At 34.4% G+C, this 24,348-nt stretch overlaps 1 protein-coding gene across 1 annotated transcript in view; it reads right to left on the bottom strand.

The window, feature by feature from the left end:
• Positions 1–1,279: 1,279 nt before the first annotated feature.
• Positions 1,280–24,348, bottom strand: part of LOC150094482 (neuroligin-4, X-linked-like) — a 204,587-nt gene continuing 181,518 nt past the window's right edge. Inside the window, exons 6-8 of the mRNA XM_090412481.1 lie at positions 20,885–21,390; positions 11,402–11,685; positions 1,280–1,537 (exon numbers count right to left, since the gene is read on the bottom strand). Of these exons, the coding sequence (XP_090268607.1) occupies positions 1,501–1,537; positions 11,402–11,685; positions 20,885–21,390 (827 nt within the window). The 3' untranslated portion in view covers positions 1,280–1,500. The remainder of the gene's footprint in view (positions 1,538–11,401; positions 11,686–20,884; positions 21,391–24,348) is intronic.

The following is a 24,348-nucleotide window of genomic DNA, read 5'->3' as shown; positions in this document are numbered from 1 at the left end:
TGGTGCTACATCACATAAAATCGCTAAGGAAAATAAATGTAATAAGGTAAATAAGCTTACTTCAAAAGAACGGAATGGCATAGAATGAATAGATTTGGTGCTGGAATGAAATAATCCCTGATCTAATTAGTAAGAGAATTATGATGTAGAATTTTGTGCAAGTTCATGCTGCTCCTAGAAATATCAACATTAAATAGTTACGCTTAAAGTACATGGTTCTGTCCCTGTATTTCCTTTTTCTATAATCCAAGTTATAAACTCATGTTCTAATTTTTGAATTTTATATAATTTTCCTATAGTGGAAGTGAAAGAATTGCTTAGTTCAGGAACATACATTTTTACTTCTGATTCTTTTAAAAGGTAAGGTACTAAATTTTTGACAATGACTATTACGATACAGAAAATTGGAATAGAAAACGTTTCGAAAGCATATTATATGGGATACTCGACTGTTCACTTATAAGTAAAATATTTATGTAAATATTTATTCTCGTTTATTAATTGTGTATATATGAGGTTAATACCGAGTTGTAATTTCCATTTTGAAGATCTAAAACTACCGTATTTTATAATGGTAAGTTATAGTAAAGATAATCTTCGATTACGTTGTGCAGGCCATCTCTAAAAGTTGTCCAGGGAGAAAAAAGAAATGATATGGCTTTTTGATATCATGTTAGGAAGAGTTCGACTAGTAAAAATGAGCGGTATTTAATAGCAAATGGACGTGGATATATAAGATCTATGCGATGTAAGTTTGCATAACCTCGTAAATCTGTATAATCTTGACAGTAAGTCATTTACACACACTCTTTCAGCCTCTGTCTTAAATTTAAAAAAAAAAGTTAGAGTAAACCATCCGTTTACTTCCCTATACTTTCAAAGACATCAGTAAATTCTTTTACATTACTCTCAACTAGCTAAGACTTTGCTTTATTAAATTTTATAACTTAATTTTATAAACGCCAGTTTTCAAGAAGCTTAACAAGAGATTCATTCTCTAGTAAGAACCTTTTAAGCACGCATACGGCGCATAGTGTTCTGTTACCTATTTTGTGTGCATGATTGATTTTTTAAAGGAAATACAACATAGACAGATTCATATTACCTTAAGAGTACCTAATTAATACTGAATAGGAATATATATACACCGCATATAAAATTTCTATTCAAAGAAAACAAGAACTTATGATGAGGCACCATCAGTTGGTCGCTTACGTTGAGATCAATCAAACTTTACACAAATTGGGTGTGTTTGTTTTATTTAGTAAAATGGCCGGCCTTAAAATTAGATACGTTGGAAATGAGATCATCGTTCCATCAATCAGAGTCCTACAATTTTGAATAAAAAATTGCCTCCTGATTATTTCCATTGCGAGCTGACTGTTTCCATTTTCTGCTCGTCTCTATCACTGTTAGTCCCTCATCGATGTTCCTTTGTTGCGATTGACGTCGGTAAGAGCAACTATAAAGTTCTTTTTTTATGAAAATGTCTAGTTATTGCTAAACTGTAGTCTCCTCCCTTGTGTCTCTACAATGCCTGTAAAGAAGGAAGATCATTAGAAGGGTTATACTGAAATATAAATATAATATAAAATATTTATGCAGTGACTGGAAGTTTCTTATATTGATTAATTGGCACGTGCTTGTGTTACAAGTAAAGACAATCTTAAAATGTTGTAATAATTCTTGAGATTTTATAAACATTTCGACTAAACCTCTCTTAAATGTTTAATAAATACGATTTTTTATTTAATAATTTGACATGATCATCATTATTTAAATAATACGTTATTTTCTTTCAGATTCGCATGAACTTTTTATCTTTGGTTTCTATTACAATTTTGGATAACAATAATGTATGATGGAAAAACGTTAAGGCAAGCAATACGAGTTCATCTAAGTCGGACAAAAGGGACAAACATGACATCAACTTAGATATGTAAGTAAATAACATTTATAATTTGGAGTTAGTATATTTAAAACTGATAACGGATTTGCAGTTATTCAGAAGCTTTTAATTTCCATAAGTGCCAAGAGGGTTTAACACACACTCAAACACAATGTGAATAATACATTAGAAAAAAGCTTTTTTTTTTTGAAATCCGAAAAATTTTGGTGCATCATTCATAGAATATTACTCCGTTCACAGGTTTGTGGCAAAAGCAAGGTTTCCTGATATTTCAGAAACAGACCACATCTCTAAGCATTCTTGCAAACTCCTTATTATATACACCCAAAGAAGATGAAAGAGACATTTATTTGACTATAATTAATTCAAAAAAAATATTTTGAAATTTTTATGTGTGTTGGTAAGGTAAGGTAAAACAAAACAAAGGGACTAAATGCTCTATTTTGTTCATTATAATAGCATCAATGCATATTACGAACAAAAAAGGCCTTTTGGTTAGTTAATCAAAATTCTTTCACCCATAAGCAGGCCTGACTGGCAAGTGATTAGGTATCCGCCCTCCAACCAAGAGGTTTGAATCCCGATGTCGACATGGATGTTTGTGATTGTCTTTGGGTGGGAGATGGATTTAATCGCCCTATGTGAAACCATGCCTCTGCTTATTTGGAGGCCTGAAGTGACTTGAAAAAGTTTAATGTTTGGTCTATGGAGTAGGGTTTCCCGATTATGTAAAAAAAAAAATCCTTAGCAAAGGCAGTACCTAATGTAATATTGGTTGCAAACCTCTATTACATTATGATGTTAAATTACTAAACTACCTCTATTACATTGAAAATAACATTTTCATTACTCTTTCAGTACTTTTATAATAACCGCAATCACCTCAGCTAAGTATTTCTTATTCTCAAATTAGTCCAATTATACAAATTTCTTTTTCTTTACATGCAATAATTAGAAAGAGGACCCAATTATCCACCAAACAGTGCGACACTTGGAGGATGGGAAAGGCTACTTTATCGTATCACATACATGAAATTGTAGAAACGAAAAGACAGATTTGCAATTTGCCAAGGTAATGTGATCTATAAATTACTCTGAAGTCAAAATAAGCTTTGTGATCTAACCTCGGAAATATCCACCTTCAAGAGATGAACCGACCCAAGCATCATTTATCACTCCGTTCTTCACCATTTATCTGTAAAACGATCCCAATTTGACAACTCATCATAGTCGAGATAGCGATAGTATGTTCTTATATTATCACTATCTTAAAACCATCGGAGAAAAAAAAAATTAAGTGAGAGGTAGAGATAGTGCAGATATGAGCAACAGCATGATTAATCTAACGAAAGGCATGGGGATAAGTCAACGTTTGGTTGACTGCATCTAATTAATATCCTATAAGTAAGATTTAACGGCCAAACTCACAGTTCTTGGAAATGATTGTTCGCAATGGTCTTTAAACTTGATAATGCGAATATCCTACAGGATGCTGAAATGTAGAGACTTGAAATACAAGCCATCACATGAATTTACACAGTTAATCAGTTAATCGAATCTTTCTAAAGGGATGTCACTATCTATTCTCATCATTCATTTTAATTATAATGCGCACAATGTTTTTACTATTATCTCGTTCTAATGATTATCTATATGAGTGTACGGGAGTGTTATTTTATTTGGGGTGAGAGGAAACGACGAGAAGTACTTGAGAAAGTATAATTTTTCATTAACTGGTAAAGCTGCAGATTGTTATTTTTTGTTGATGTTATTCTGTCGAGGACGGACATAGAAGCAGAAGTCTGTAATTTCTTTAGTTGGAATTAAGCTTAAGTGAGATTTTCCACTCTTCTCTTTCACAGCATATATCATGAATGCATTCCCATTGTTAAAGACTTTAAGAACGGAATCACAACGCGAAAACCATCTGTGTTACTTGAAAGTATAGTACAACCATCATGTTACTAATGGATTACTCTTCAACGACAGCATCAACATTGCTCGTCTTGTGACATTTGAATTTCGACTTTCAGAAATATGCAGTTCATTCCAAGAGTAGTAATTCGCGCTTCAGGCGACTTCTGTTATCATGACTATTATAGTCACCACGTTTGCCAAAATACGAAGGCCTAGTTTGCCACTTAGAGACTGTACAATGAAGACTCCTGAAAGTATTAAGTACATGTTTTTTTCAGCGCTCTGTCGTTTTATATTACTGAAGGATTGAAGTGATAAAAGCTGTGCTTTCTCAAGAGTCTCTTCCAACTTATGCAATCCGTGGCTCATTAAAGTCCACTGGCTTGAATTGCTATCGCAACAAGATTATTGTGATGAATACCTGCGGAGCCTCAAGATGACTTACATACGTGGGTGGTTTGAAACGTTCTTCTAGGCCTAACAATGAAAATACGAATTTATAATTTCAAAATTATTTTTATTTTTCAACATAATCTCCCTTAAGACTAATACATTTATTCCACCGCCATTAACCCGTCCCTGTAGTGGTTCTCAGTAAGATCTGCAAAATATCCCCTCTACAGCTGAATCACCTCTTATTAGAGGAAGAGTTTTAGTTTTGGGAAGAGACAGAAGTCAGAGGGAGCCAAATCTAGGGAATTGGGTGGATGTTCCAACAATTCATAGTGCAGATCTCTTAATTTTCTCATTGCCAAAACACCTTTGTGGGCAGGTGCATTGTCCTGATGAAAGATTATTTTTTTTCTTCTGCAAACCGAGTCTTTACTCTCGAATTTTTTTCGTCTAGTCTGGTTAAAAAATCGGAATAATATTCCCCGGTTATTATTTTATCCTTTTCAAGATAAGTAATAAACAAAACGCCTTTAGCATCCCAAAATACAGATGCCATGACCTTTGTGGGCAACCGAACAACAGTCTTCTGTTCACTGTTTTGACTGCTGTTTGCATTCTGTTTTGTAATGGTGAATCCAAGTTTCATCCATAGTAATACATCGACGCAAAAAGTCAGTTTTATTCTTGTTAAAACGCTCTAAGCATTGTCAGATATTTTCATACGAGTGCGTTTTTGATCAGCGCGTCACCCATCTTGCGCAAAGCTTTTCGATTTGTAATTCTTCATGCAAAATATATCCTACATGTTCTTTTGAAATGAATATAGTCTCAGCAATTTCACGCACTTGCATTCGCCGGTCATCCAATACCATATCGTGAACTGATCAATGATTTCTGGTGGTGTTACACTTTTTGGACGTCCTTCACGTGGATCATCTTCAAGGCTGGTACGGCCGCGTTTAAACTCGGCAGTCCATTTTGTAATTGTCGAAAACGACGGAGAAGAGTGTTCTTAAACGTTTATGAACTTCGAATGAATTTTTTGGTTATAAAGAATTTTATAACCGCACGATACTCAATTTTATCCATTTCAAGGGATACAGGCAACACTCTGGCTTCCGACAGCTGTATAAAACAAACTCCTTGATAGAATGACTTGCAATTTCACATGGATGCTTATGACAAATGTACCAACTGAGAAAAAAAACCTTGCCGATAGTATTGCCATTTATGCGAGGCCGGGAACTTTTCAGACCAGCCACATACAGTATATTTCGAAATCTGTAGGAAAGCAGTCACAGACCAGAGGTGTGTGTGAATAGAGAGGTACATAAATATTGGCTTAAGCACATCTTGCCTTCAACTTATAATTAGGACTTATCAGTTAGATGTTTCACATATAATTATTACCCGTCTCTATTTAAAAAAAAAGACTATTGCTAATATGCACAAAGCACTCACGTTGCTGATCTTATTTGATAAGAATATCAATAACTCACTGGTTTACGTATTGGCATACCGACGTACACTCCCATATGTCACTTTTTTTTATCATAACTAAATTATTATTTCGGAAAATTTTGCCTATAATGGTGTGGGTTTTCACAACGTGTTTTGAGTGGGATTGTGATGGAGGGATCATGCCATCTGTTTTCATATGAAAAATCTTTAACAATAACCATGGCATCATTCGCAAGTACGAACTCTGCTTATCTGATTGTCAAATTCGCTCCGATTATTTTCGTGCATAAATATAACTTCATAGTCAGACTATGAATCAACCATCTTCCGAGACATATAAGGTAGCTCGTCTACATAACAAGAAAAAAATAGTCTTGTAAAGTTAAACGAACATAAAATTCACGTAGTCATATTTACATTCACTGTTTCTTATGTTAGATGCAAGATTAAACAGGAAGTCTTTGTAAGCAATATTTAGTTATGCCTAAATTTTTTTATCCCTGATCCAATTTTAAGTATATTTCTTCAGAAATTTGTGGGTGAGACAAAACTCGAATAAAAATCAACCACCTAAAATATATTACAACACCCGTCCCTACAATAAGACTGGCATGTTAGTTTTAGTGTGCAGCCAACCACTGCCATCAAAATATTAAAGGGGATGGCTTTGATTTTTTCCCAGATACTTGGGTGAGCATATCTTAACTACACGTAAACGACATATTGCTTAAGCCAAGTATCTCATGACGTATATCGAAGTTTTCACTACTTGCTTACATAACTGTCAAAAGGTGTGATGCATTACGACGTAGAATAACGTGTATACAACAGCTGCATAATATAATTAGCACATCTTCAGTTTATGACATTAATCTATAATTTTAACCGCTACCTTGACTATGTTGTAACCAAGTTAGTTTTAAAGACACCCATTTCAATCAAGTGTGCTCTTTTTTAATATCGTTACGCAAAATTTTTCTATCTTCTCTACTGTTTGTATAGTTATACGGCAAGAATAATTATAGCCAAACTATTTTTAAAAATCAGTACAGAAATTGTATGTGTGTATATACAGAGAGAGAGAGGGATGTAGGGAGGAAGAGTTTTAATATTAAGAATATTAAAATACTTCCACCGCTGTTGGAAATTTTCTACCAACCAGTGATTTAAAAAAATAACACAGATGAACAGCAATTTTTAATTTTACATGAAGAAAAGACAGTTGAATATCATTAATAAAATAAAACAAAGCTCTATTGTTTTTAAAACTGCCCACGAATTTGAAACATGATAATCAGAAAACATAGGCTGGATGGTTATTATTTACTCAATCCATTGCTACAAAACGTAATTACAATACGTCAGTTGATATGGTGATGAAATTTCATGGAAAACCATTTCTTAAATTGGTTTTCCTCTCCAGTTACTCCCAAAATAAAATTCGTACATAATAAATTAATTTCAGATGTACTCGCATTTGTGGCTTTATACTCCTGTGTGTACGTAACATGTATGCGTCAACTAACCATGCTTACATCTTTACTTTTATCTTGAATAACTGCATCACAAGATGTTTTTCTGATTTTCTGAGTTGTTTTCTTTTAAAGTAAAACTTTTTATCTGAGTGCCTCTGAATTGAATTTTAGAGTGCTAACCTCTAACGAATTCTTTTTTTTTTAATAAGGAAGTGCACTTCGTGATTAATACAACTGATAACATTGTGTGTATGTATAAGAAATAAGACGTACGTCTTTATCTTCAAAGTGAAATTATATTTGCGAGAATATGCTTATTTTGTTTAGAAGCACTCCTATTTTGAACATGCTGGCTTAGACCTGTAATTTCACGACTAAACATTACGAAATAAATAATGCATTTTGAAAAACATGCATTGAAATTACATTTAGGAACCGCAGTACTTCATGCTATTATCTTCATAAAACTGATAATTTAATTGAGACAGTACTGTATGGATAAACTATTTTAAAGACTTAAAAGGAAAGTGAATAACCATGAAAGAATACGTCAGAAATAGATTAAACACGATAAACTGTAAAAAATTAAAATACATGGCCAAATAATTGAAAATAATATGGAGCAATAAGTTAAAATCCCAAAAAGGTTGAATAAATAAATAAAAATGCCTCATAATTACGGCGTATGAGCTTTTTCCACGTGGCATCATCTTCATAAATACGAGGACTGCTCTCTCATCTACTGAGGAAAGGCATGCGAGGTGAAAAAAGGTGAAGTTCAATGAAATGCCTACATCGAATCTCTAGTCACGTTCTACTGGCGGAAACTTTAAGGTAATTTTATTCCAGAACTTCCAATTCCCTGACATCACACATGGCGATGATGTTTATAGGGTTGCTGTCACTTCTTATAGCTATAGTTTCGGCTCAGGCATTTGTGAGTAAAAAAAAAAAAAAAAAAAAAAAAAAATGTGAATAAACATCAGCCACTACCTAAAGGTGTTCACAAACATCGTATATCGATCATATATTGGCATAATTTCATCCTTGTGTTTCAATATAAACGATTTGGTAAAATGCAAGTGAAAAGATACTGTCCACTTATATAAGATGTAAAATCAATACTGTGTGCACATCTTAATATTTTGGGGAATAAGCAAACAAACCCTGCATTATGTGAAGGTGGCGGCTATGAATATGTAGGTGGTGCAGCATACAAAAAGGTAGCATTACAATCTAAGTTTGCCTTAAAAATTAGTTTTGAATAGAAGTTTGAAAAGCAGATATTTTTCTATAATATTGTTATTCTGTATTACCACAACTTGGCTGTATAGGGTTTAATCAAAACTTTTGGGTAAGCTACTGTTTTTTCCTAAACGTAATATGAATGTTATTTTTCCATTTACGCATTTTCAAAAATATTATTACAACATATATAAATTGAACTCACTTTTTCATCCACTCATCTCTATTAATATCTCCTGCTCAACATACTCGGATCATTTTTATTTCTTTTAACATGTTTTAAAGAATATAATAAAGGCATCTACGTCTATGGGATTGAGCATATTCTTAACAGCTAAACTAGCTCATGTGAGGCCCCAAAACAAGTTGTTGTTTTTTTAAATTGTGATGAATGCTGTTTTGTTGTTTCTTACAGATTGTAAAATGTTACTATTTGTCTTTTCGTCTACTCTCTATGAGAGCTGAGTAGAAAAATGGGGAATCGTTTAAAGTGCAGCATGCTAGTTTTGAAATTAAGCTTAAAAATGTATCACCTGAATTGAGGCTCCATCAGTTCAGTTAGTTTTAACAGCATTTTCTTACTTCCTGGATCAACAGCACACAAAAACATTCGTTGATTACTTCCTTTCGTAATGTTTTTTCAAGAAGCATTAATAATATCAATGTAGAAAAGGATCCCTACAAGATGTGATTTAGCGATATTCCAATCATTCCTCGGAATTCAGTCCAATCTTAGAATTGCAATGAGAGATCTTTCTTATTGTAATGTGAGACGATTAATCATTTAAAAGTGGTTGCTATTAGAAGCAAAGTTATTTTTCATGTGTGTCACATGGTTCATACAGGGTTCAGTTATTATCTCTGTTTATTGCTCTCTTGAGAAGTCATAACACGAGAAATGACGTTAACTAACATTGGGTAACTTTTAATGGGATTATATTAATCAAGTGCATATAATAAACAACTATGTTATACCAAGTAAAGCTGTTGGCATCTTCAGGGCACATAACTGATGAAAGGCAATAAAAAGTAAAAACCTGTTACAAACTATAATCAGCCGATTCCAATTATATTAAACAAAGAACAGAGCGCGTGCGTGATCTCGCTTGTTGTTATTTAGGAACGTTCTATAGTTGGCACTGTAATTTAGTTCTGTTGAGTTGAGAGATCTAATAAGGGTCTTCCAGATCACGGGTAAGATTAGTCCTTGGTTCCTGTTAAGGTTTTGTATACAGCGGGCAACTGTTGTGGCCTCTTTAAAAATTCGGGAGCGGAAGTCCTCCTCTATGTAAGGAATTGTGCTTCTATCCCACTCTAGGCATGGTTCGTTCTTGAGAAATGAAAAGCTAACCCCGATTTTTCTTCTTTGTTATTATTGACGTCACCTACGAGTTCTTTTTGCCTAATTTCAAGGCTCCTTGAAGTTTGGCCGATGTAATTCAAGCCGCACGAGCAGGGTATGTTATAAACTCCAGCATATTTGGAGAAAGGATGGCTATCTTTTGGAGATCTTAAGAATTGTCTAATCGTTTCTGTGGGTTTAAAGGCCACTCTTATTTTATGTGGTCTGAGGAGTCTTTCAATCTTATTGGAAACTGTCCCTAAGTATGGAATGACGATGGTAGAACTATAACGTATATCATCTCGTTGTCTTTGTTCGGGTTCAGAGAAAAGTATCTTGTGGACGAGTCTTCGAGGAAATCCATTCATGGTAAAGTTGGTAGATATCAGGGATAGTTCTTGCTGGAGGTATTGTTGAACTGTTGTAAGGAGAGAGGCACCGTTCTTCAGCATGTGCACAGTACTAAGTTTCTGAGAAATGTGGTGGCAGGAAGTGAAATGTAAATAACGTCCCGTATTGGTAGGTTTGCGGTAAACTGAGAGGCTGATACCACCATTCGGAAGCTTCTTAATTAAAGTGTCCAGAAATGAAAATTGGTTATCTTTTTCGAGTCACACAGTGAATTTGATTGTGTGGTGTAGAGAGTTGATTTTGTTAAGAAAGTCGAACAGGTCCTTTTTTGTGTGGTTCCAAACAATAAAGATATCGTCCACGTATCTACATGGTTTAGGGTCGGTTTGAGATAAGATTTTACTTTCAAAATCCTCCATAAAGAAATCAGCAAAAGATGGAGAGAGGGGACTACCCTTTGCAAGGCCAGTCAATTGCTGATATATGGTTTTATTCCATAAGAAAAAGTCTGGTTTTAAACAATGGCGGAACAGAGAAGTAATGTCTTGTGGGAGCAAACTTCTTAAAATGTTGATGACTTCCTCCACAGGGATGTTAGTGAATAGAGATGTAACATCCAGGCTGGCGAATAGATCCGTATTGGAGATAGAGATGTTGTTCAGTTTCTCGACGAAATGTTGCGAATTTCGTATATAAGTATGCGAATTATGGATGTTTACGATTTAGTGCCTTACATCAGTTATGTACCTTGAAGATGCCAACAGCCTTAGTTGGTGAAATTAGTCGGTATAACATAGTTGTTTATTATATGTACTTGATCAATATAATCCAATTAAAAGTCATTCCAGAGCTTTTTAGTCAAGAAAAGTAAACGTTTTTTAACATAACATTGGGTAAGCCCTAGAGAATCTACTATCATATATTTTCACAGAAAACGCTGTGAGATTTTTGGGAAATAGATATTAAATATGAGATGATCAAGTTTAGAGGTTATAGGTAATAATTAACGTAGGCACTGATGGTATGTTTTGAAGACTAATGAATTCTACTAGATGATAGAGTATCATCAAAGACGAGACGTCAGTGTTAAGCTTTATTTAGTGCATCATCAAAATTTTAGTAATCTTTCATATAATATAAGGAATTTAACAGGAAATCACATTTGTGGAGAATCAAGTAGAACATAAATTATAAAATATGACCCGAGCGGGCGTTTTATTAAATTAAATAGTACTTTCAGATATGTTGGAAAGTTCTGACTTGATTTATGAGAAAGTCGTGCAAACAAAAGGAATCGCACGTACTCACACTCTCATCTCCTGCGTGCTAGGCCAGGGCTGAGGCAAGGGTCTCGTTCCAATATGGGGAAGTAGGGGCTGAGCTTCGGGAAGGGCATTTTCTTGAGGAGGCATCACTAAAAGTTTCGGTGGTATTTTCGTTGGCAAGGTATCTGCTTGAGACAGCGCAGGAGTTAAAGTGACAAAATTTTGACCTTGGATAGTAAGGTCCATCGGAGATGGTAAAGTAGCCATCATTGGTGGTTGTTTCGACTGACATGGAATTGTTCCTGGTGGACAATCAGAGGCGCGAAACTGTAAAAGTAAAGAGGAAATATTGGAATCAGTTTTTCTAAAATAAATTGCATTGTAAAAGCAAGAACAAACAGTAATTTCAGTGCAAAAGATTTAAATTATGAACGATACATGCATATTTATTTTCGATTCTGTAATTTCCCTGGCAATCACCGATTTTCTATGAACCAAACTCAAGGTGCATTTGTTACGTAAATAATTCTTAATGAAACCATACCCGAATTTCTTATCTCACAAATGTTATTTGAAGCGCACATCAGTTCAGTTCTACATATATTAAAGAAATAAAGGAAACGGACTTTATTTTCGTGTAAGACGTAATACGTTTATGGTGAAGGATACTCAGTTTGCAGGAAAGAACCCGAATGCTATTCATTCAGATTCCATTCTCTCCCCCCCCTCCTCAGCTTAGTGCGCCAGGGACTACAAGTCAACCAAGTCCCTTCGTCCGTATTACTTGAGCATGCAAGGCATGCACGTGTATTGTTTGTCTTCGGTCTTCCGATAATAGAGACTCCTGCTTGCTCCATCAGCTATATCTTGATGCTGAGTACAGCATTACCAGATTGAAGGAAGTGTTATTTCCTCTCTATTAGGATGGCCTCGAAGACTGATGTTATAACAGGAAGGTTAACTTGCTCCGGAAATGCATTCCGCAGTGGCCTATCGCATTCGTTTGGCGGAATGACAATAAACCTCTCGCTCCTCAGAAAGAAGATAAAATAATAAGAATTGCTGCTCGCTAAACTTTGGTAGACGTTGGTTGCTTTTATTTTGCTTGTGACAGTAGAGTTTCAGCAGCTGTTATTTCTCATGTTTTAAATGAAAGATACGTAATGTAATTCCAACGAATGCAAGAGCTCCTGAATTTCCTTCAAATAAAGTCTGTTAAGTATCTTTAGAAATACATACATGCCGATGGAAATATACGCAAAACAAATTCGGATACCGTCCGGAGAAATAATGAAATATCTTTGTTTAAATGCACAAAATCAGAGTAGAAGCAACTCAGCATGCATCCACTTGTTGCCAACCCACATAAATAAGAAGCATCAGTCTTGCAGTTGCTTAACTGCGCAAGAACTATTATTTTTATCTTATGAGTCCGCAGAGAGATGCTCCATAACAACCTAAATCATTGCGAATTCAAGATATTTGGTTTCCTGGGCAACTTGGGAATTGTTTTTCGTTTGCTATGTCGTACGTCAGATAATAAGTGTGCAGCTGACTACCCGAATGCGCTCACTCTGGAGACGAAAGACACACAGGTGTCCTACATCTGTCACACGTACAAAAGATAAACCAAGAACGAAGCTGCTCTGAGACGCCGCCACTAACCATGGAAACCGAGCAGCATTTAACAACAACCTTCGTGTGGACTGACAACGTGATTAAAGCGACCGTGGATTGATATGGTGACACTCAACGCTTCATATCCGATCCCAGATGGATAAACAGACCGTTACGAAACAGTGAATTAAAATGACTGGGCCTATTAATCTTATTTATCTTCTCTTGAAGAATGGGGTTAACCTGAAGACGTAGCAGAGATTTAAGTTTACACGACATCCCTGATGGACTCTTCATAGAGAGTTTGATATACTGCATTAGCCTGATAGAGGCTGGGTGCAGGATATCAAGGAATATGTATGGCCGTATAAAATTTGATCCAGCACTACAATTTATTACATTAAATACTTACATATAAAATTCCACAGGATTGACGCCTTGCTAATTATGTGGTCAGTGTACTGTGCCACACTTTGTGCTCGTAGATATTAGCCGTATATTTCCAGTTCTAACATCAGTTGAAATATCAAATGAACACGTTACTTTTCCAGTAACTAATGCATTTCATTACTTATTGGAAAATAGAGATTCCCGGAAAAAAAAGTAAAACACGCATGGAAAAAAGTTTAATCGTATTAAAGTAGAAATGTTTTTTTTCTTGTAAAAGTATTAAATATAACTATATTAACGAAAATCAAAAGATCGCTTTAATAAGAACAGTTTTAGTTAAATGAAATCTCAAAAAATAATATTAAGCAAGTGTCAAACAAAAGATTTCGTGCGAACTTTGTCGGAAATAAAAAGGGAAAAGATGGACTGCTGGGCATTCAGAGGAAGTTAAACTGTTTGCACAAAAGGTGGAAAATGTTAAAAAGGCTTATATACAGGATACATCTAATGAAGAAACATGTAACAGATACAAAAGCCTAAGAAATGAACATGTTAAAAGAAAACGGAAATAAAACGAATCCGAAAAGTATTCAATACATCTCGAACCCGAATCGAATCTTATGCATTAGAAAGGAAATATGGAGACTAATTAGGAACCGAATTATATTGGGTATATGAACCTTCTTAACTGAACGAAAAATACTTGAATGATGATGATGATTAGCAAATACAAACCTTTAAGAAAACAGCTGGAATGGAGATATGATACAGAACGAGTTGTTAAAATATGGAGAAGCGACTTCTGAATATTACCAAAGGCTCTTCATTTCACTCGGCCCTTTTGTCTTTTCTTTCAGCAGATTTAAGTTCCTTCACGTTGTCCATCCAACAATTTTGCGGTCTTCATCTCCTTCCCTAACATAACTGCCTTTTCCACTGATTAATATGGCCAAAGTACATTAATTTCTATTTAGTGATCATTGCCTCCAAGCAGGCAATTCTGTCTCTACAACTTTCTTATTAGTCATTCTTGTAGTCCCCTCCATGCCCATAATTTAAATGAATCAATCGCTTTTTGTCTTTCTTGTTTAATGATCCAGCTTCCATATCCATGTATCACTGCTGGAAATACCATTTCTTTGACAATTCTAACTTTCGTGGCCTTATAACACCTCATCTTTTGTGAGGTTTAACGTACTTATTTCCTATGGCTATATTTCCTATGGCTATACCCCTTTTAATTTCTTTACATTTACCATCATTCTAGACCCCCATAAAATCATAACTTTCAGCGATCTGTATTTATCTCCCGCAATCATAAATTCGTCTAAATTGTCAGAAGCCATCACTTTTATTTTGCTGATGTTTAAATTATACCCGGCTTTGTTGCGCCCCCCCCCCTTAACCAGTCGAATCAACTGCTCCAGATCTTGCATAGTTTCTGCTATATGAGGGCTGTATCATCTGCATATCTTAAATAACTCATTTTTGCCACCAATCTTAATTCCAGCTCGGGCTTTGTCTGAGTTAGCCATTCTCATAATATATTCGCTATAAATATTGAAAAAACAGGGCAACAGTGTAAAACACTGTTGTACCGCGTTTTCCACTCGATACTCTATTTCGCCAAAGACGAAAGCTTCTTTGTTGTGATGCAACTCTTATCAAGAGAATTAGATTCTCAGGTATTAACATTGATCTCATTACATTACACAATTAAAATGTTTTTTGTAATATATAAAACGGATGAACACTTCCTTCTGAAAATTTGTTCTTTCCATAATCTATCTCACGTTTGCTATCTGATCTCTGGTTCCCCTGTTAAAGCCTATGTTTTAGCATTTCTGTAATCAAATATAGCTTTATCCTTTGTTTGATCATTTTCACCATAACTTTATTTGCATGTGAAATTGAATCGATGGTTCTATAATTCCACAATCTCTGGGATTTTTTTTATTGAGAGGCATATTCATGTCTTCCAATCTATAAACCAGTATATTTTCTTCCAAACCTATTGATAAATTTCAGTTAATAAATTCACTACTTCATCCTGAGCTGCCCTCAATAATTCCATTGACACACCACCATCATGGAAACAGAGTAGTAAAAGACTAGTTGAAAAGTTGACTGCAATAAACGGAAATGGAAGTTACTTATTAACAATTTGCATAACTTTTGCGAAATTGCAGTAGTTGCACTAACAATTTCACCATCCTTATTTACATTTATAATAATTATGAATTCGTCTGTAATGTGAAGCAAAGCTAATTGTAACTATAAAATTTTGCAGTTCATTATAACTACCTACCTTCTTCTGTGCGGACAGATTACATATTTCATGAAAAATATGCTTTTAAGTGATTATGCAAATAGATTCCTATATTTTTGCGAATTAGAAACAAGAAATGCCACATTAAACGCGCACATAATTCAGATGTCTTTTTCATGATCGAATTGTGTGCGTTAGCCTTATGTAAGGAAAAGTATTTATTTAATAGGAATTGTTCAATTCAGACTTCCAAATTTGTTAACTGTTCGATTACTTTGAAAAGTCACTAAAACGTCGAGCATAATTAAAAACCAACACTATTCGAACTTATCCGGTTTAAATATGGATCATAGGATTAAATGCTGTTTTAATATGGTGACCAACAGTTTTCCAACCATCAGGACTCACACGGAGAAGATGTCTTTTAAAAAGAGAGAGATTGGACTACATTTAATTTATAACAGCTAACTAGTTTTAAATGCAGAACAAATTAAAAATTTACTTCTTGTTTAGTTTACTAACATCCGTTAGGAACTCCTTGAATGAGTGCAATGGGAATGTCTAGGCTTGATGAGACAACAATCTAATTTTCTGTTCTTACTTCTTTAAAAGAGGACGGAATAAAGCTGATTAAATCACAATGAGAACGAGATTAAAATTGGTCTCTTTAGATGCCTTTCTTATACTAGCATGCAAGTAAACAGAAATAAAGAAAACTGTTTAGTTGGTGTTCACTAATTACCCGTAACTTCACTTTTAGAATAAAGGTGAAGTTGGCTTTTATAAAAAGCGAACGTTCAAATAATAGTAATAAAATAAAATTTTGCTTGTAAATATACATATCAAACATAGTATGGTTTTCATTCATCCGATGATATATATATCAAATCCAAGAAAGGTATAAAAGTCATTTTATTTCAATACTATGGATGGATGAAAGAAGAAATAACGGTCCTAAACGTTATTTCAAGCCAATTCAGAGCTCAGGCTGTTATCCCAGCCAGGAGAATGCTCCGCGACCAACTGTTTATTGGCGTAATTTTTAACTTCTCCAAGAGTGTAAATATATCAGAATAAAAGCCATCTACTAAGTCAATCTAATGATTTCCTCAAAATACTATAAAATATTGAAGTAAACCAGAGAAGCAAAAGATAATTAAGGGTCACTGACTTCTGCACCAAGATTAAAGCGGTTCATTTAACATATAAAAATACTCTTGCCTTCAACACCGGTTTTTATTAAATCTGCGGTTGCCAAAAACAAATAGTAGAACAGATTAAAATTTGCTGAAGCAAGCCATTTCTATTCTGTGAAATCCACAGGGAATTATTTAAAATCCAAAAAGCCTTTTCTTATTAACTGAAGAACTCTAAGCTCATTCGCATATATCATTCGCCCAAAGGAATTCTGTGAGTATAAACGCACATCATGAAAGAATAACAGCTCGAATCCGGAAAAAAATAAGCGAGATAATAAAATGCCAGAGTGAAGGAATCTACTGGAAATTACTGGAACGGAAATAAACACCAAAACATTTACAAAAAATTCAGCTAGTTGCAGGTGATATCTCAATAAGCAACACATCCTGCAAAATACACTCAATGTAATTAAACCATTGGGATCGTACAAAATGCAGAACAACCACATCATTTCTAAAAATCGTAAAGTATTAAGTGAACCAAAAGTGATCTAAATAGAATGAAATTATATCCTTCTTCGCCAGTAATAACTATATTTTCATATAACAATCCCACATGTAAAGGTTAAAAAAAAACCTTCGGAGTGCAATGTGCGGGATTAAAAAGAGTGACAAAGTTTCTTCAACAGCTGGATGGACACTATAGTCCTTGTTGAATACAGAATGAAGAAGGGAGCTCGAATGAACCTAAGTGACATGAAAGAGGAGGATGAGAAATTGTTTCGCCAAGTTATAAGCTGAACCGTAAAAAGTACTAACATGTCACTGCTCGTGTTTAGAGAAATGGTAGGGCCAGTTCGGTGGACCGGCTGCCTTAAAAATAACTACAGAAAAGATGTTATTCAGAACTAAAGATGAGACAAGTGGTCTGTTCTTCTTGTATGTGTGTTAGAAAGGCTAGTTAAGTAATCTCCAGAAGAGAGATGTGCTGATAATTGGATCGTAATATAATCAAAAGTAAGTGAAGAACGTGTCTTGGTAGCGCTCAAGTACCCTAGAATTACCTCACTACACTGAAGAATGGCAAGAGAATTAGCCGTCTAAAACACTGTGTTCAAATGATTCAAAATCCGTTGTAAGCAATGTTCATCCACTACATAATTATTCTTCAGTGTACTGCAATCGCGCAGCTATGGATAGGATTTGAAGTTCATGTATAGGAGTCAGAGTGTGAACTGAGGACATACAGTGAACGATTACAGAAGAAACTGGCGACTAATAGACAGAAAGCTGGAGTAGTAAGGTATCTTGGAAAGAAGAGATCGATCTAGTCTGGTGCTTCATTCACATACTTCTGTGAATAAAGTTATCCAGGTGATCTGCTGTGGAAACAGTGACAATCGATATTGGTATTCTTAATCGACTGATAAAACCTCCAAGTATTGAAGATGTGCGCTTCTCTTGACCTTCTCCCTTGGTTGTGAGAGGATTCGGGTTATAGCAATGCGAGTGTAGTTAAATGGCTAATATTTATACTTTTAGGAGAGGAAACTGGCCAAGAAGCCAAAGATATGCCACCCGTGTATAATGTCTGTGAACTGCATATGTTTTCTGGTATAAAAAACTTCCACATGAGAGGCTAACTCAACTTGAACTGAAAAGTTATTTGCATTGTAATCCCCGGGGTCTTGCTAAAGAGCCATGCTCTTTAAGTATATTTCAGACGAGTATGACAACTTCAGTTGAATACATACGATGTTCTTAATTCTGGAATGCAACTTTCGGACACAATTCAAGGGACATCATATAGACCAAAAGATAGATTGCTATGAAAGGTGCGCATTTTCTCGATGCCTTTGTGGAGGTAGGCAGTGATTCCTTGTGGTATGTGGTATAGTGGGAGATTAATTTCTTTGGTCTGCTACATAATAGTTGCAAAATAACCCTTGATCCCTCTTCGCATCAGTGTTCTTTGTCACATGCCAGTATTTGAGAAAGGCGGAATCACGTAAGGGCAGGAGTTGAATCTAGTAAAGCTAAGCTAAGGTTCGGTAGCAGCTTGAGAAAAATGGCCATTTCAAAGTCTGATTTTTTTACGTATCTCCTACCCAAGAATATAATGACGTAATGCAATAACACATTAATAATAATAGCCGAGGATTAAAGATAATTTTTATTTTTTACAATTTCCCTTAAACTCTGTTGTAGAGACTACAAATGGAACTTTTTCAAGCCATGTGAGTCGCAAATAATTAGTGCACTATTTTGACATGTACGATGAATTTCATCTACTACTTAAAGACAAATCGAAATGTTCATTTCACAGCTGGTGGTTGGAGAGCGGTTATGTTAACTATTCGGCCAACCAAGAATTGTTTTTTTTTATTATAAAAGATAGTATTGGTTGGGTTGGATAGGTAAATCAGTTATTGGAAATTACTCAATGGGGTTTTGGGATAAAGAGGGTACTCAACTAGTACCGTTGTAGTGATAAAGTTCCGGTTCGTTTTGAAGAAGGCAGTAAACATGAAGTTAAAGCTAGTTAAGAAAACGTACAGGCTTTGTTAGAATGATGAGGATTATCTGGTATGTTAGATGAGATAAGAATTTGAAATTTTTTTTCTAACTTGAACTGGGAAGTTGGAGATGGGTGGCAAGTGTCTTTTATACTTTCACTCCTGATTTTTTTATTTCATGTCTGTTTCTTATTCATGTGGAACGCCCAATCGGTGATTGGGGTTCCAGAGAAGTTACGAATTTACTGTTGTTTTTATTTTAATTTTTATTAAAAAGATCCATAAAACTACTTCAATATCTGGACAGTTTGTGCAACAAAAAAGCAAATGTTCTGCTCAGCATATCATAGGGAGGATTCATAGGAACAGTCATCATTATATTATCCTATATAAGAGAATTACTGAGTGAAATTTATAAATATGATTGCGTAAGTGACAATTTCATCATGATACTAGAAAACGTAGGCAAAACAAAACCACAGCATAACAGGTTTGCAGAATATGCGAATTCATTATTTGAAATGAGCTACCGTCTGTAGAATGGTACTGATTTGTTCGTAAAACATATACTTACTACAATATCAAGCTTAGAAAACAACAGTATTACTCTGGATTGAGAAATATAAATACTGATATTTAGCATGAAAACAAGGATCAAAAAAAGCGACAAATAAGGGATATTTGCATGAATCAACAGGAAACCTTTGCTAATTTTATCAACGATCTCTTTAGATATTTGCAAAGTCATTAATCCACCTTTCTCAGCTTCAGAAAGAACACACTTCTGAACATCAAATATGGTTATAAGATTTTCTGATGTGCAGGTTTACAAGCTTCAGCAAAATATTGTTCTTCATATAAAAATAAGATTATACAGTAATGCACACAGATTTTAAATTATTACATATTTAATCACTTATTTATGATGAGTTTCAAACCACTTTAGGATGAATACGAATAAGAAATAAACGGGGAATGATTTTAAACCATTCATAAATATTTGGTTATAACGAAATTATCTATGATTCCAAAAATTTGAATCATAGATAATAATACATTGCATATATTTTCCAGAACTGCCAATCCAACAGCATGCTATTCAGTAAATCAACCGCAGGAGTAGTGCTTTATTTAAATGATATCACTAGATAATTACATCATTGTATGATTCTAGAATTTTCATGAGTTATTCTGGTATATCACAGGATAGGCCAAGAAGTCGTTATCCAGGCTTTCATAGGCTCGGCTAGTTCGTCTTGTATCGACTGCAACGTTTATTTCTTTACTCCAATCTGTCATTGTTATTATGTGGCAGTACAACAAAAAAAAACGAAGGCATAATCCACTGACCTCATAGTCACTGGATTATGTGTATTAATTTCGTCTGTTCTTCTCAACAGTTTCTCTTATTCAGGATAAATCAACTAAATGTATGAAATATTTACATTATAAAACTAGGTGGACTGCGCACATTTGGAGATTTATTATTGATATTTTTTATATTATCCAATCTAATAATGAAAGCAGTGTTTGATTATAATCTTAATATACTTCATTAAAATAATGTATGGTAAGATAATCTAAATGCTTCTTACTTGAAAATTTCTCTTTTGCAGGCTGTCCGACTTGTTCTTGTCTCTCTGATAGTAAACGCCAGCAAATATAAGAACATTAAGGATGAGAAGAGAGCATCCGATTGCAATTGTCACACTCAGAGCGGTTGAGTAGGCGCCATGTTGCATGATAATTGCCAAAGAGTCTGTAATGTTAGAAGTGGATGACACCGTTACTTCTTCTTCGACTCCACTGACGTCGGTTGGCAGCCCGGGTATAACAGCCTCGCTTTGATTACCGAACACCGACACTGTTGTCATCATCTTGTCACGTGGATTAGAGGAAGGGGTGGTGAAAATAAATGACGGATCTTTCGTTGGTACTTGACGAACGATTCCATCGTACGTTGAAGGGTCGTCATGATCCTCAAGAAGATGATGGCGAGGAGAAGCATCTGTTAGTCCAGAGCGATGAAGAGTAGGGATGAGATGAAGCCAAAATGATAGCCGGTGTGCGTGGTAATGGTCCCTCACTTTAGGCTTCGTGCCTGCATAAAATAATCACATATTAATTTAATATTCGATGACTATTCGTTAATGATAGGCTTACTCATGATAAAATTACATAAACAACACTAAATATTCTGTTCCCCGCGCCCCCAAAACAAGTGTTACTACATAACTTTTCACGAGGAAAAACACAAATAATCTGAATGACTTCCAAAATATATTAAGAAAGTTATCGGCACCTATCTTTTTTTGAAGGCGAACTACAAAATATTTTAGTATACTACTTTAGAGCAATGAATTAAATGTATTTTATTTACTTTTTCCAAGAAAAGTATGAACCTTTCTTTTCGATGTATTATATGAGTGGAGATTAGGGTGGATTACTAAATAAATTTTCGACAAACATATTTTGTGGGCGGGAGACTTAGACCTTTTCTGAAGCATCTCTAAAACCGAAGTTCAGGCCTACCATCATGATAATGAAGAAATAGACAATCGCATTTGGTGTATTCGAAAATGAATATCTTTAAGTACAGTTAACACCATCGAACGACAATTTTCAATGAATTCCTTTCATAATGATTACATAAGTAGGTGATCATCGAGACTTTTAAAATACAGCAAAATAATTATTAAAATACCATTACATAATTTATACTTATGCATCGCTTCAAATGGTTTCCTACAATCGCCAACTAGCTTTTGGTTTACATTTCACACATACAATTTCATTTTGTCAAAATTTTCCACAAACATGGTCCGCTCAAAACTATATTTGAACACAGATATCTTAACAAAACATTTCTAACTGATGTTAAATCATTCCCACCTTGCCTTCAGCATATTCTTGCAATATACATATTGTCCGGTGATAGCCATGAAAATAGATTAAAAATAATGCTGTAAACCACCCTTCTTTTTAATTTGACTGTTTATAGTAGTTTTAGATTTTGAAGTGTTGTTGATATAGAACTTTTGTAGATACGATACGATAGAACTTTTGTTCTACTATCGTATCTTTTTTTCATCAACTTCTATAAATATACTCTCGCAGTAGGATTTTTTCAGCTTGTGCCACAGCACATTTTCTTCTGGGTCAGAAGCACAAACGTTCGTCATTATTTTTGATGTTGGTACTGACGATTAAGCCATATTTTTAAGAGTGTGGCTAATTTTGTTGTGCTTTCTTCAAGATCTGATTTGTTTTCTGCTAGGAGATTAATATCATTAGTAAACGTTAGATGGTTTATTTTTCTTTCTACTCTCACTCCAGTATTAGAATTCTCCAGGGGTTCATTTACTATGTATTCCAGGAATCAGTTAACAAAGGGCACCAGGCCAAAAATAATTCAGAAACTTCTGTACATCAAAAATTATAGTACAGTACTGTTATTCTATTTAAATCCAGCCTGAAAAAATTGGATTCCAATTCGTAAAAGTAAGATGACCGATGAGGATATCCTAATATTATTGCGCCTTTTTCCTGGAATGGAAATAAGAATAGCTGAACGGCAGTCTTTTGTCCTAAATTCAGCGTTCCACTCATGGTGGAAAATTTTGCAAGTTGCACTAACAAGAAGTTCACTCCCGTTTTTAATGATCTAAGGCTAAACTATCATCCTATTTTAATGATCTAAGGCTAAACTATCATCCTATTTGAATAGGTTACTTGAAGATTCATACCATTTCTTCGGTATTTGTTCAGGAACAGTGAATTTTTTTTATTCTCTTCCTAAATTATCCAGCTTTTATGAGAAAAAGGATTTGGTAATTTCGTAACTATTTGGTAAGCTTTTGTATGGTTATTCCCGCGAAGATTATTCTCTGGACATGTTTTAAGTTTGTCTATTCAGATAATTATACTGTTGGTTGTTGATCTGAATTTGTCAATGTTCTGTGCTGATCACCGATCTCTAGTATTGTTTGGTAATTCATAGTTTATCGATATAGCATTTTTCCGCTAGGCATGGATCTAATTTCAGAATAAGTATTCATAGCTAAATATGCAGTATATTAGTTTCTCATAAAATTGCTCTATAATTTCCATTAATGAAATGTTCATTAATGGAAATTTTCTGCATGTTGCAAGTTATCGAAACGTAGTGCTGAACACAATAATTCTTAGATATTTAATTCACTTAAAAGCAAAGTCATTTTTTGTAACTTTTTCTGTTAAGTGATGTATAGTTGACTTGCAAATAAAAACAATTTGATCAGCGTTTATTTTGATGAAGAGAAGGAGTGAAACAGGCACTCACAGGAAAAGAAAAAAGTGCCATCACGCAGAAAATTCAAGAGAAAAAAATTAATCCCTAGTTTTGTACCAAACGCAGTTAGTCGCTTAAATTTAGTGAGTTTCAATAACAGAAAAACTGAATATAGTTCTTTGAAGATTGTAATTCATTTTTTATCAAACTGTGTATTTTTAATTTCTGTATGATGATGATTATTATTTAACCGCTCAGCTTACTTTGTAGATTTACTTATTTTCATATATAACATTCTGAAGGAAATGTTAAGGTTATAACAGAAATGTACATTTTTATAGCATTGCCATAGGTTTGTGAGAAATTACTATTATCGTGGGATGTTATTTATGTAACCGAAACCTTAGAAGAACATAAAAGTCGATATGTACGTGAACCAAACCTCAGATCGATCGATGACTTCAGTTTCAAACAGCGTTCCCCTCATATCTGGCTAACACTCCAATTTGCTACCATAAAATATCAAGGCCTTGATTATCAAATCCTATAAAATATTTCTTGTCTTGATGGCGATGTTAACTTCTTACGTAAGTTCAACAAATGTTGAAAAAAAAATCAAAATAACAATGCGTAATAAATAACATTCATTTTAGGATAAAAGTTGAAAAATAAATATGAACATCGGCTTTATTTATTAGCAATAAATCTTCGTTTTTTAGTCATATGTACGTTTTCGAAACACTTTCCCGTCCTCTGCAAGATCGTTATGAAGTCTACGACTGCTCTGTG

This window comes from Typopeltis vanoorti, chromosome 22 (assembly GCF_054136105.1).
Source record: "Typopeltis vanoorti isolate ZY-2024b chromosome 22, IOZ_Tvanoo_1.0, whole genome shotgun sequence".
In the NCBI taxonomy this organism is placed as follows: domain Eukaryota; kingdom Metazoa; phylum Arthropoda; class Arachnida; order Uropygi; family Thelyphonidae; genus Typopeltis; species Typopeltis vanoorti.
This window is presented reverse-complemented; position numbering and strand designations above follow the sequence as displayed.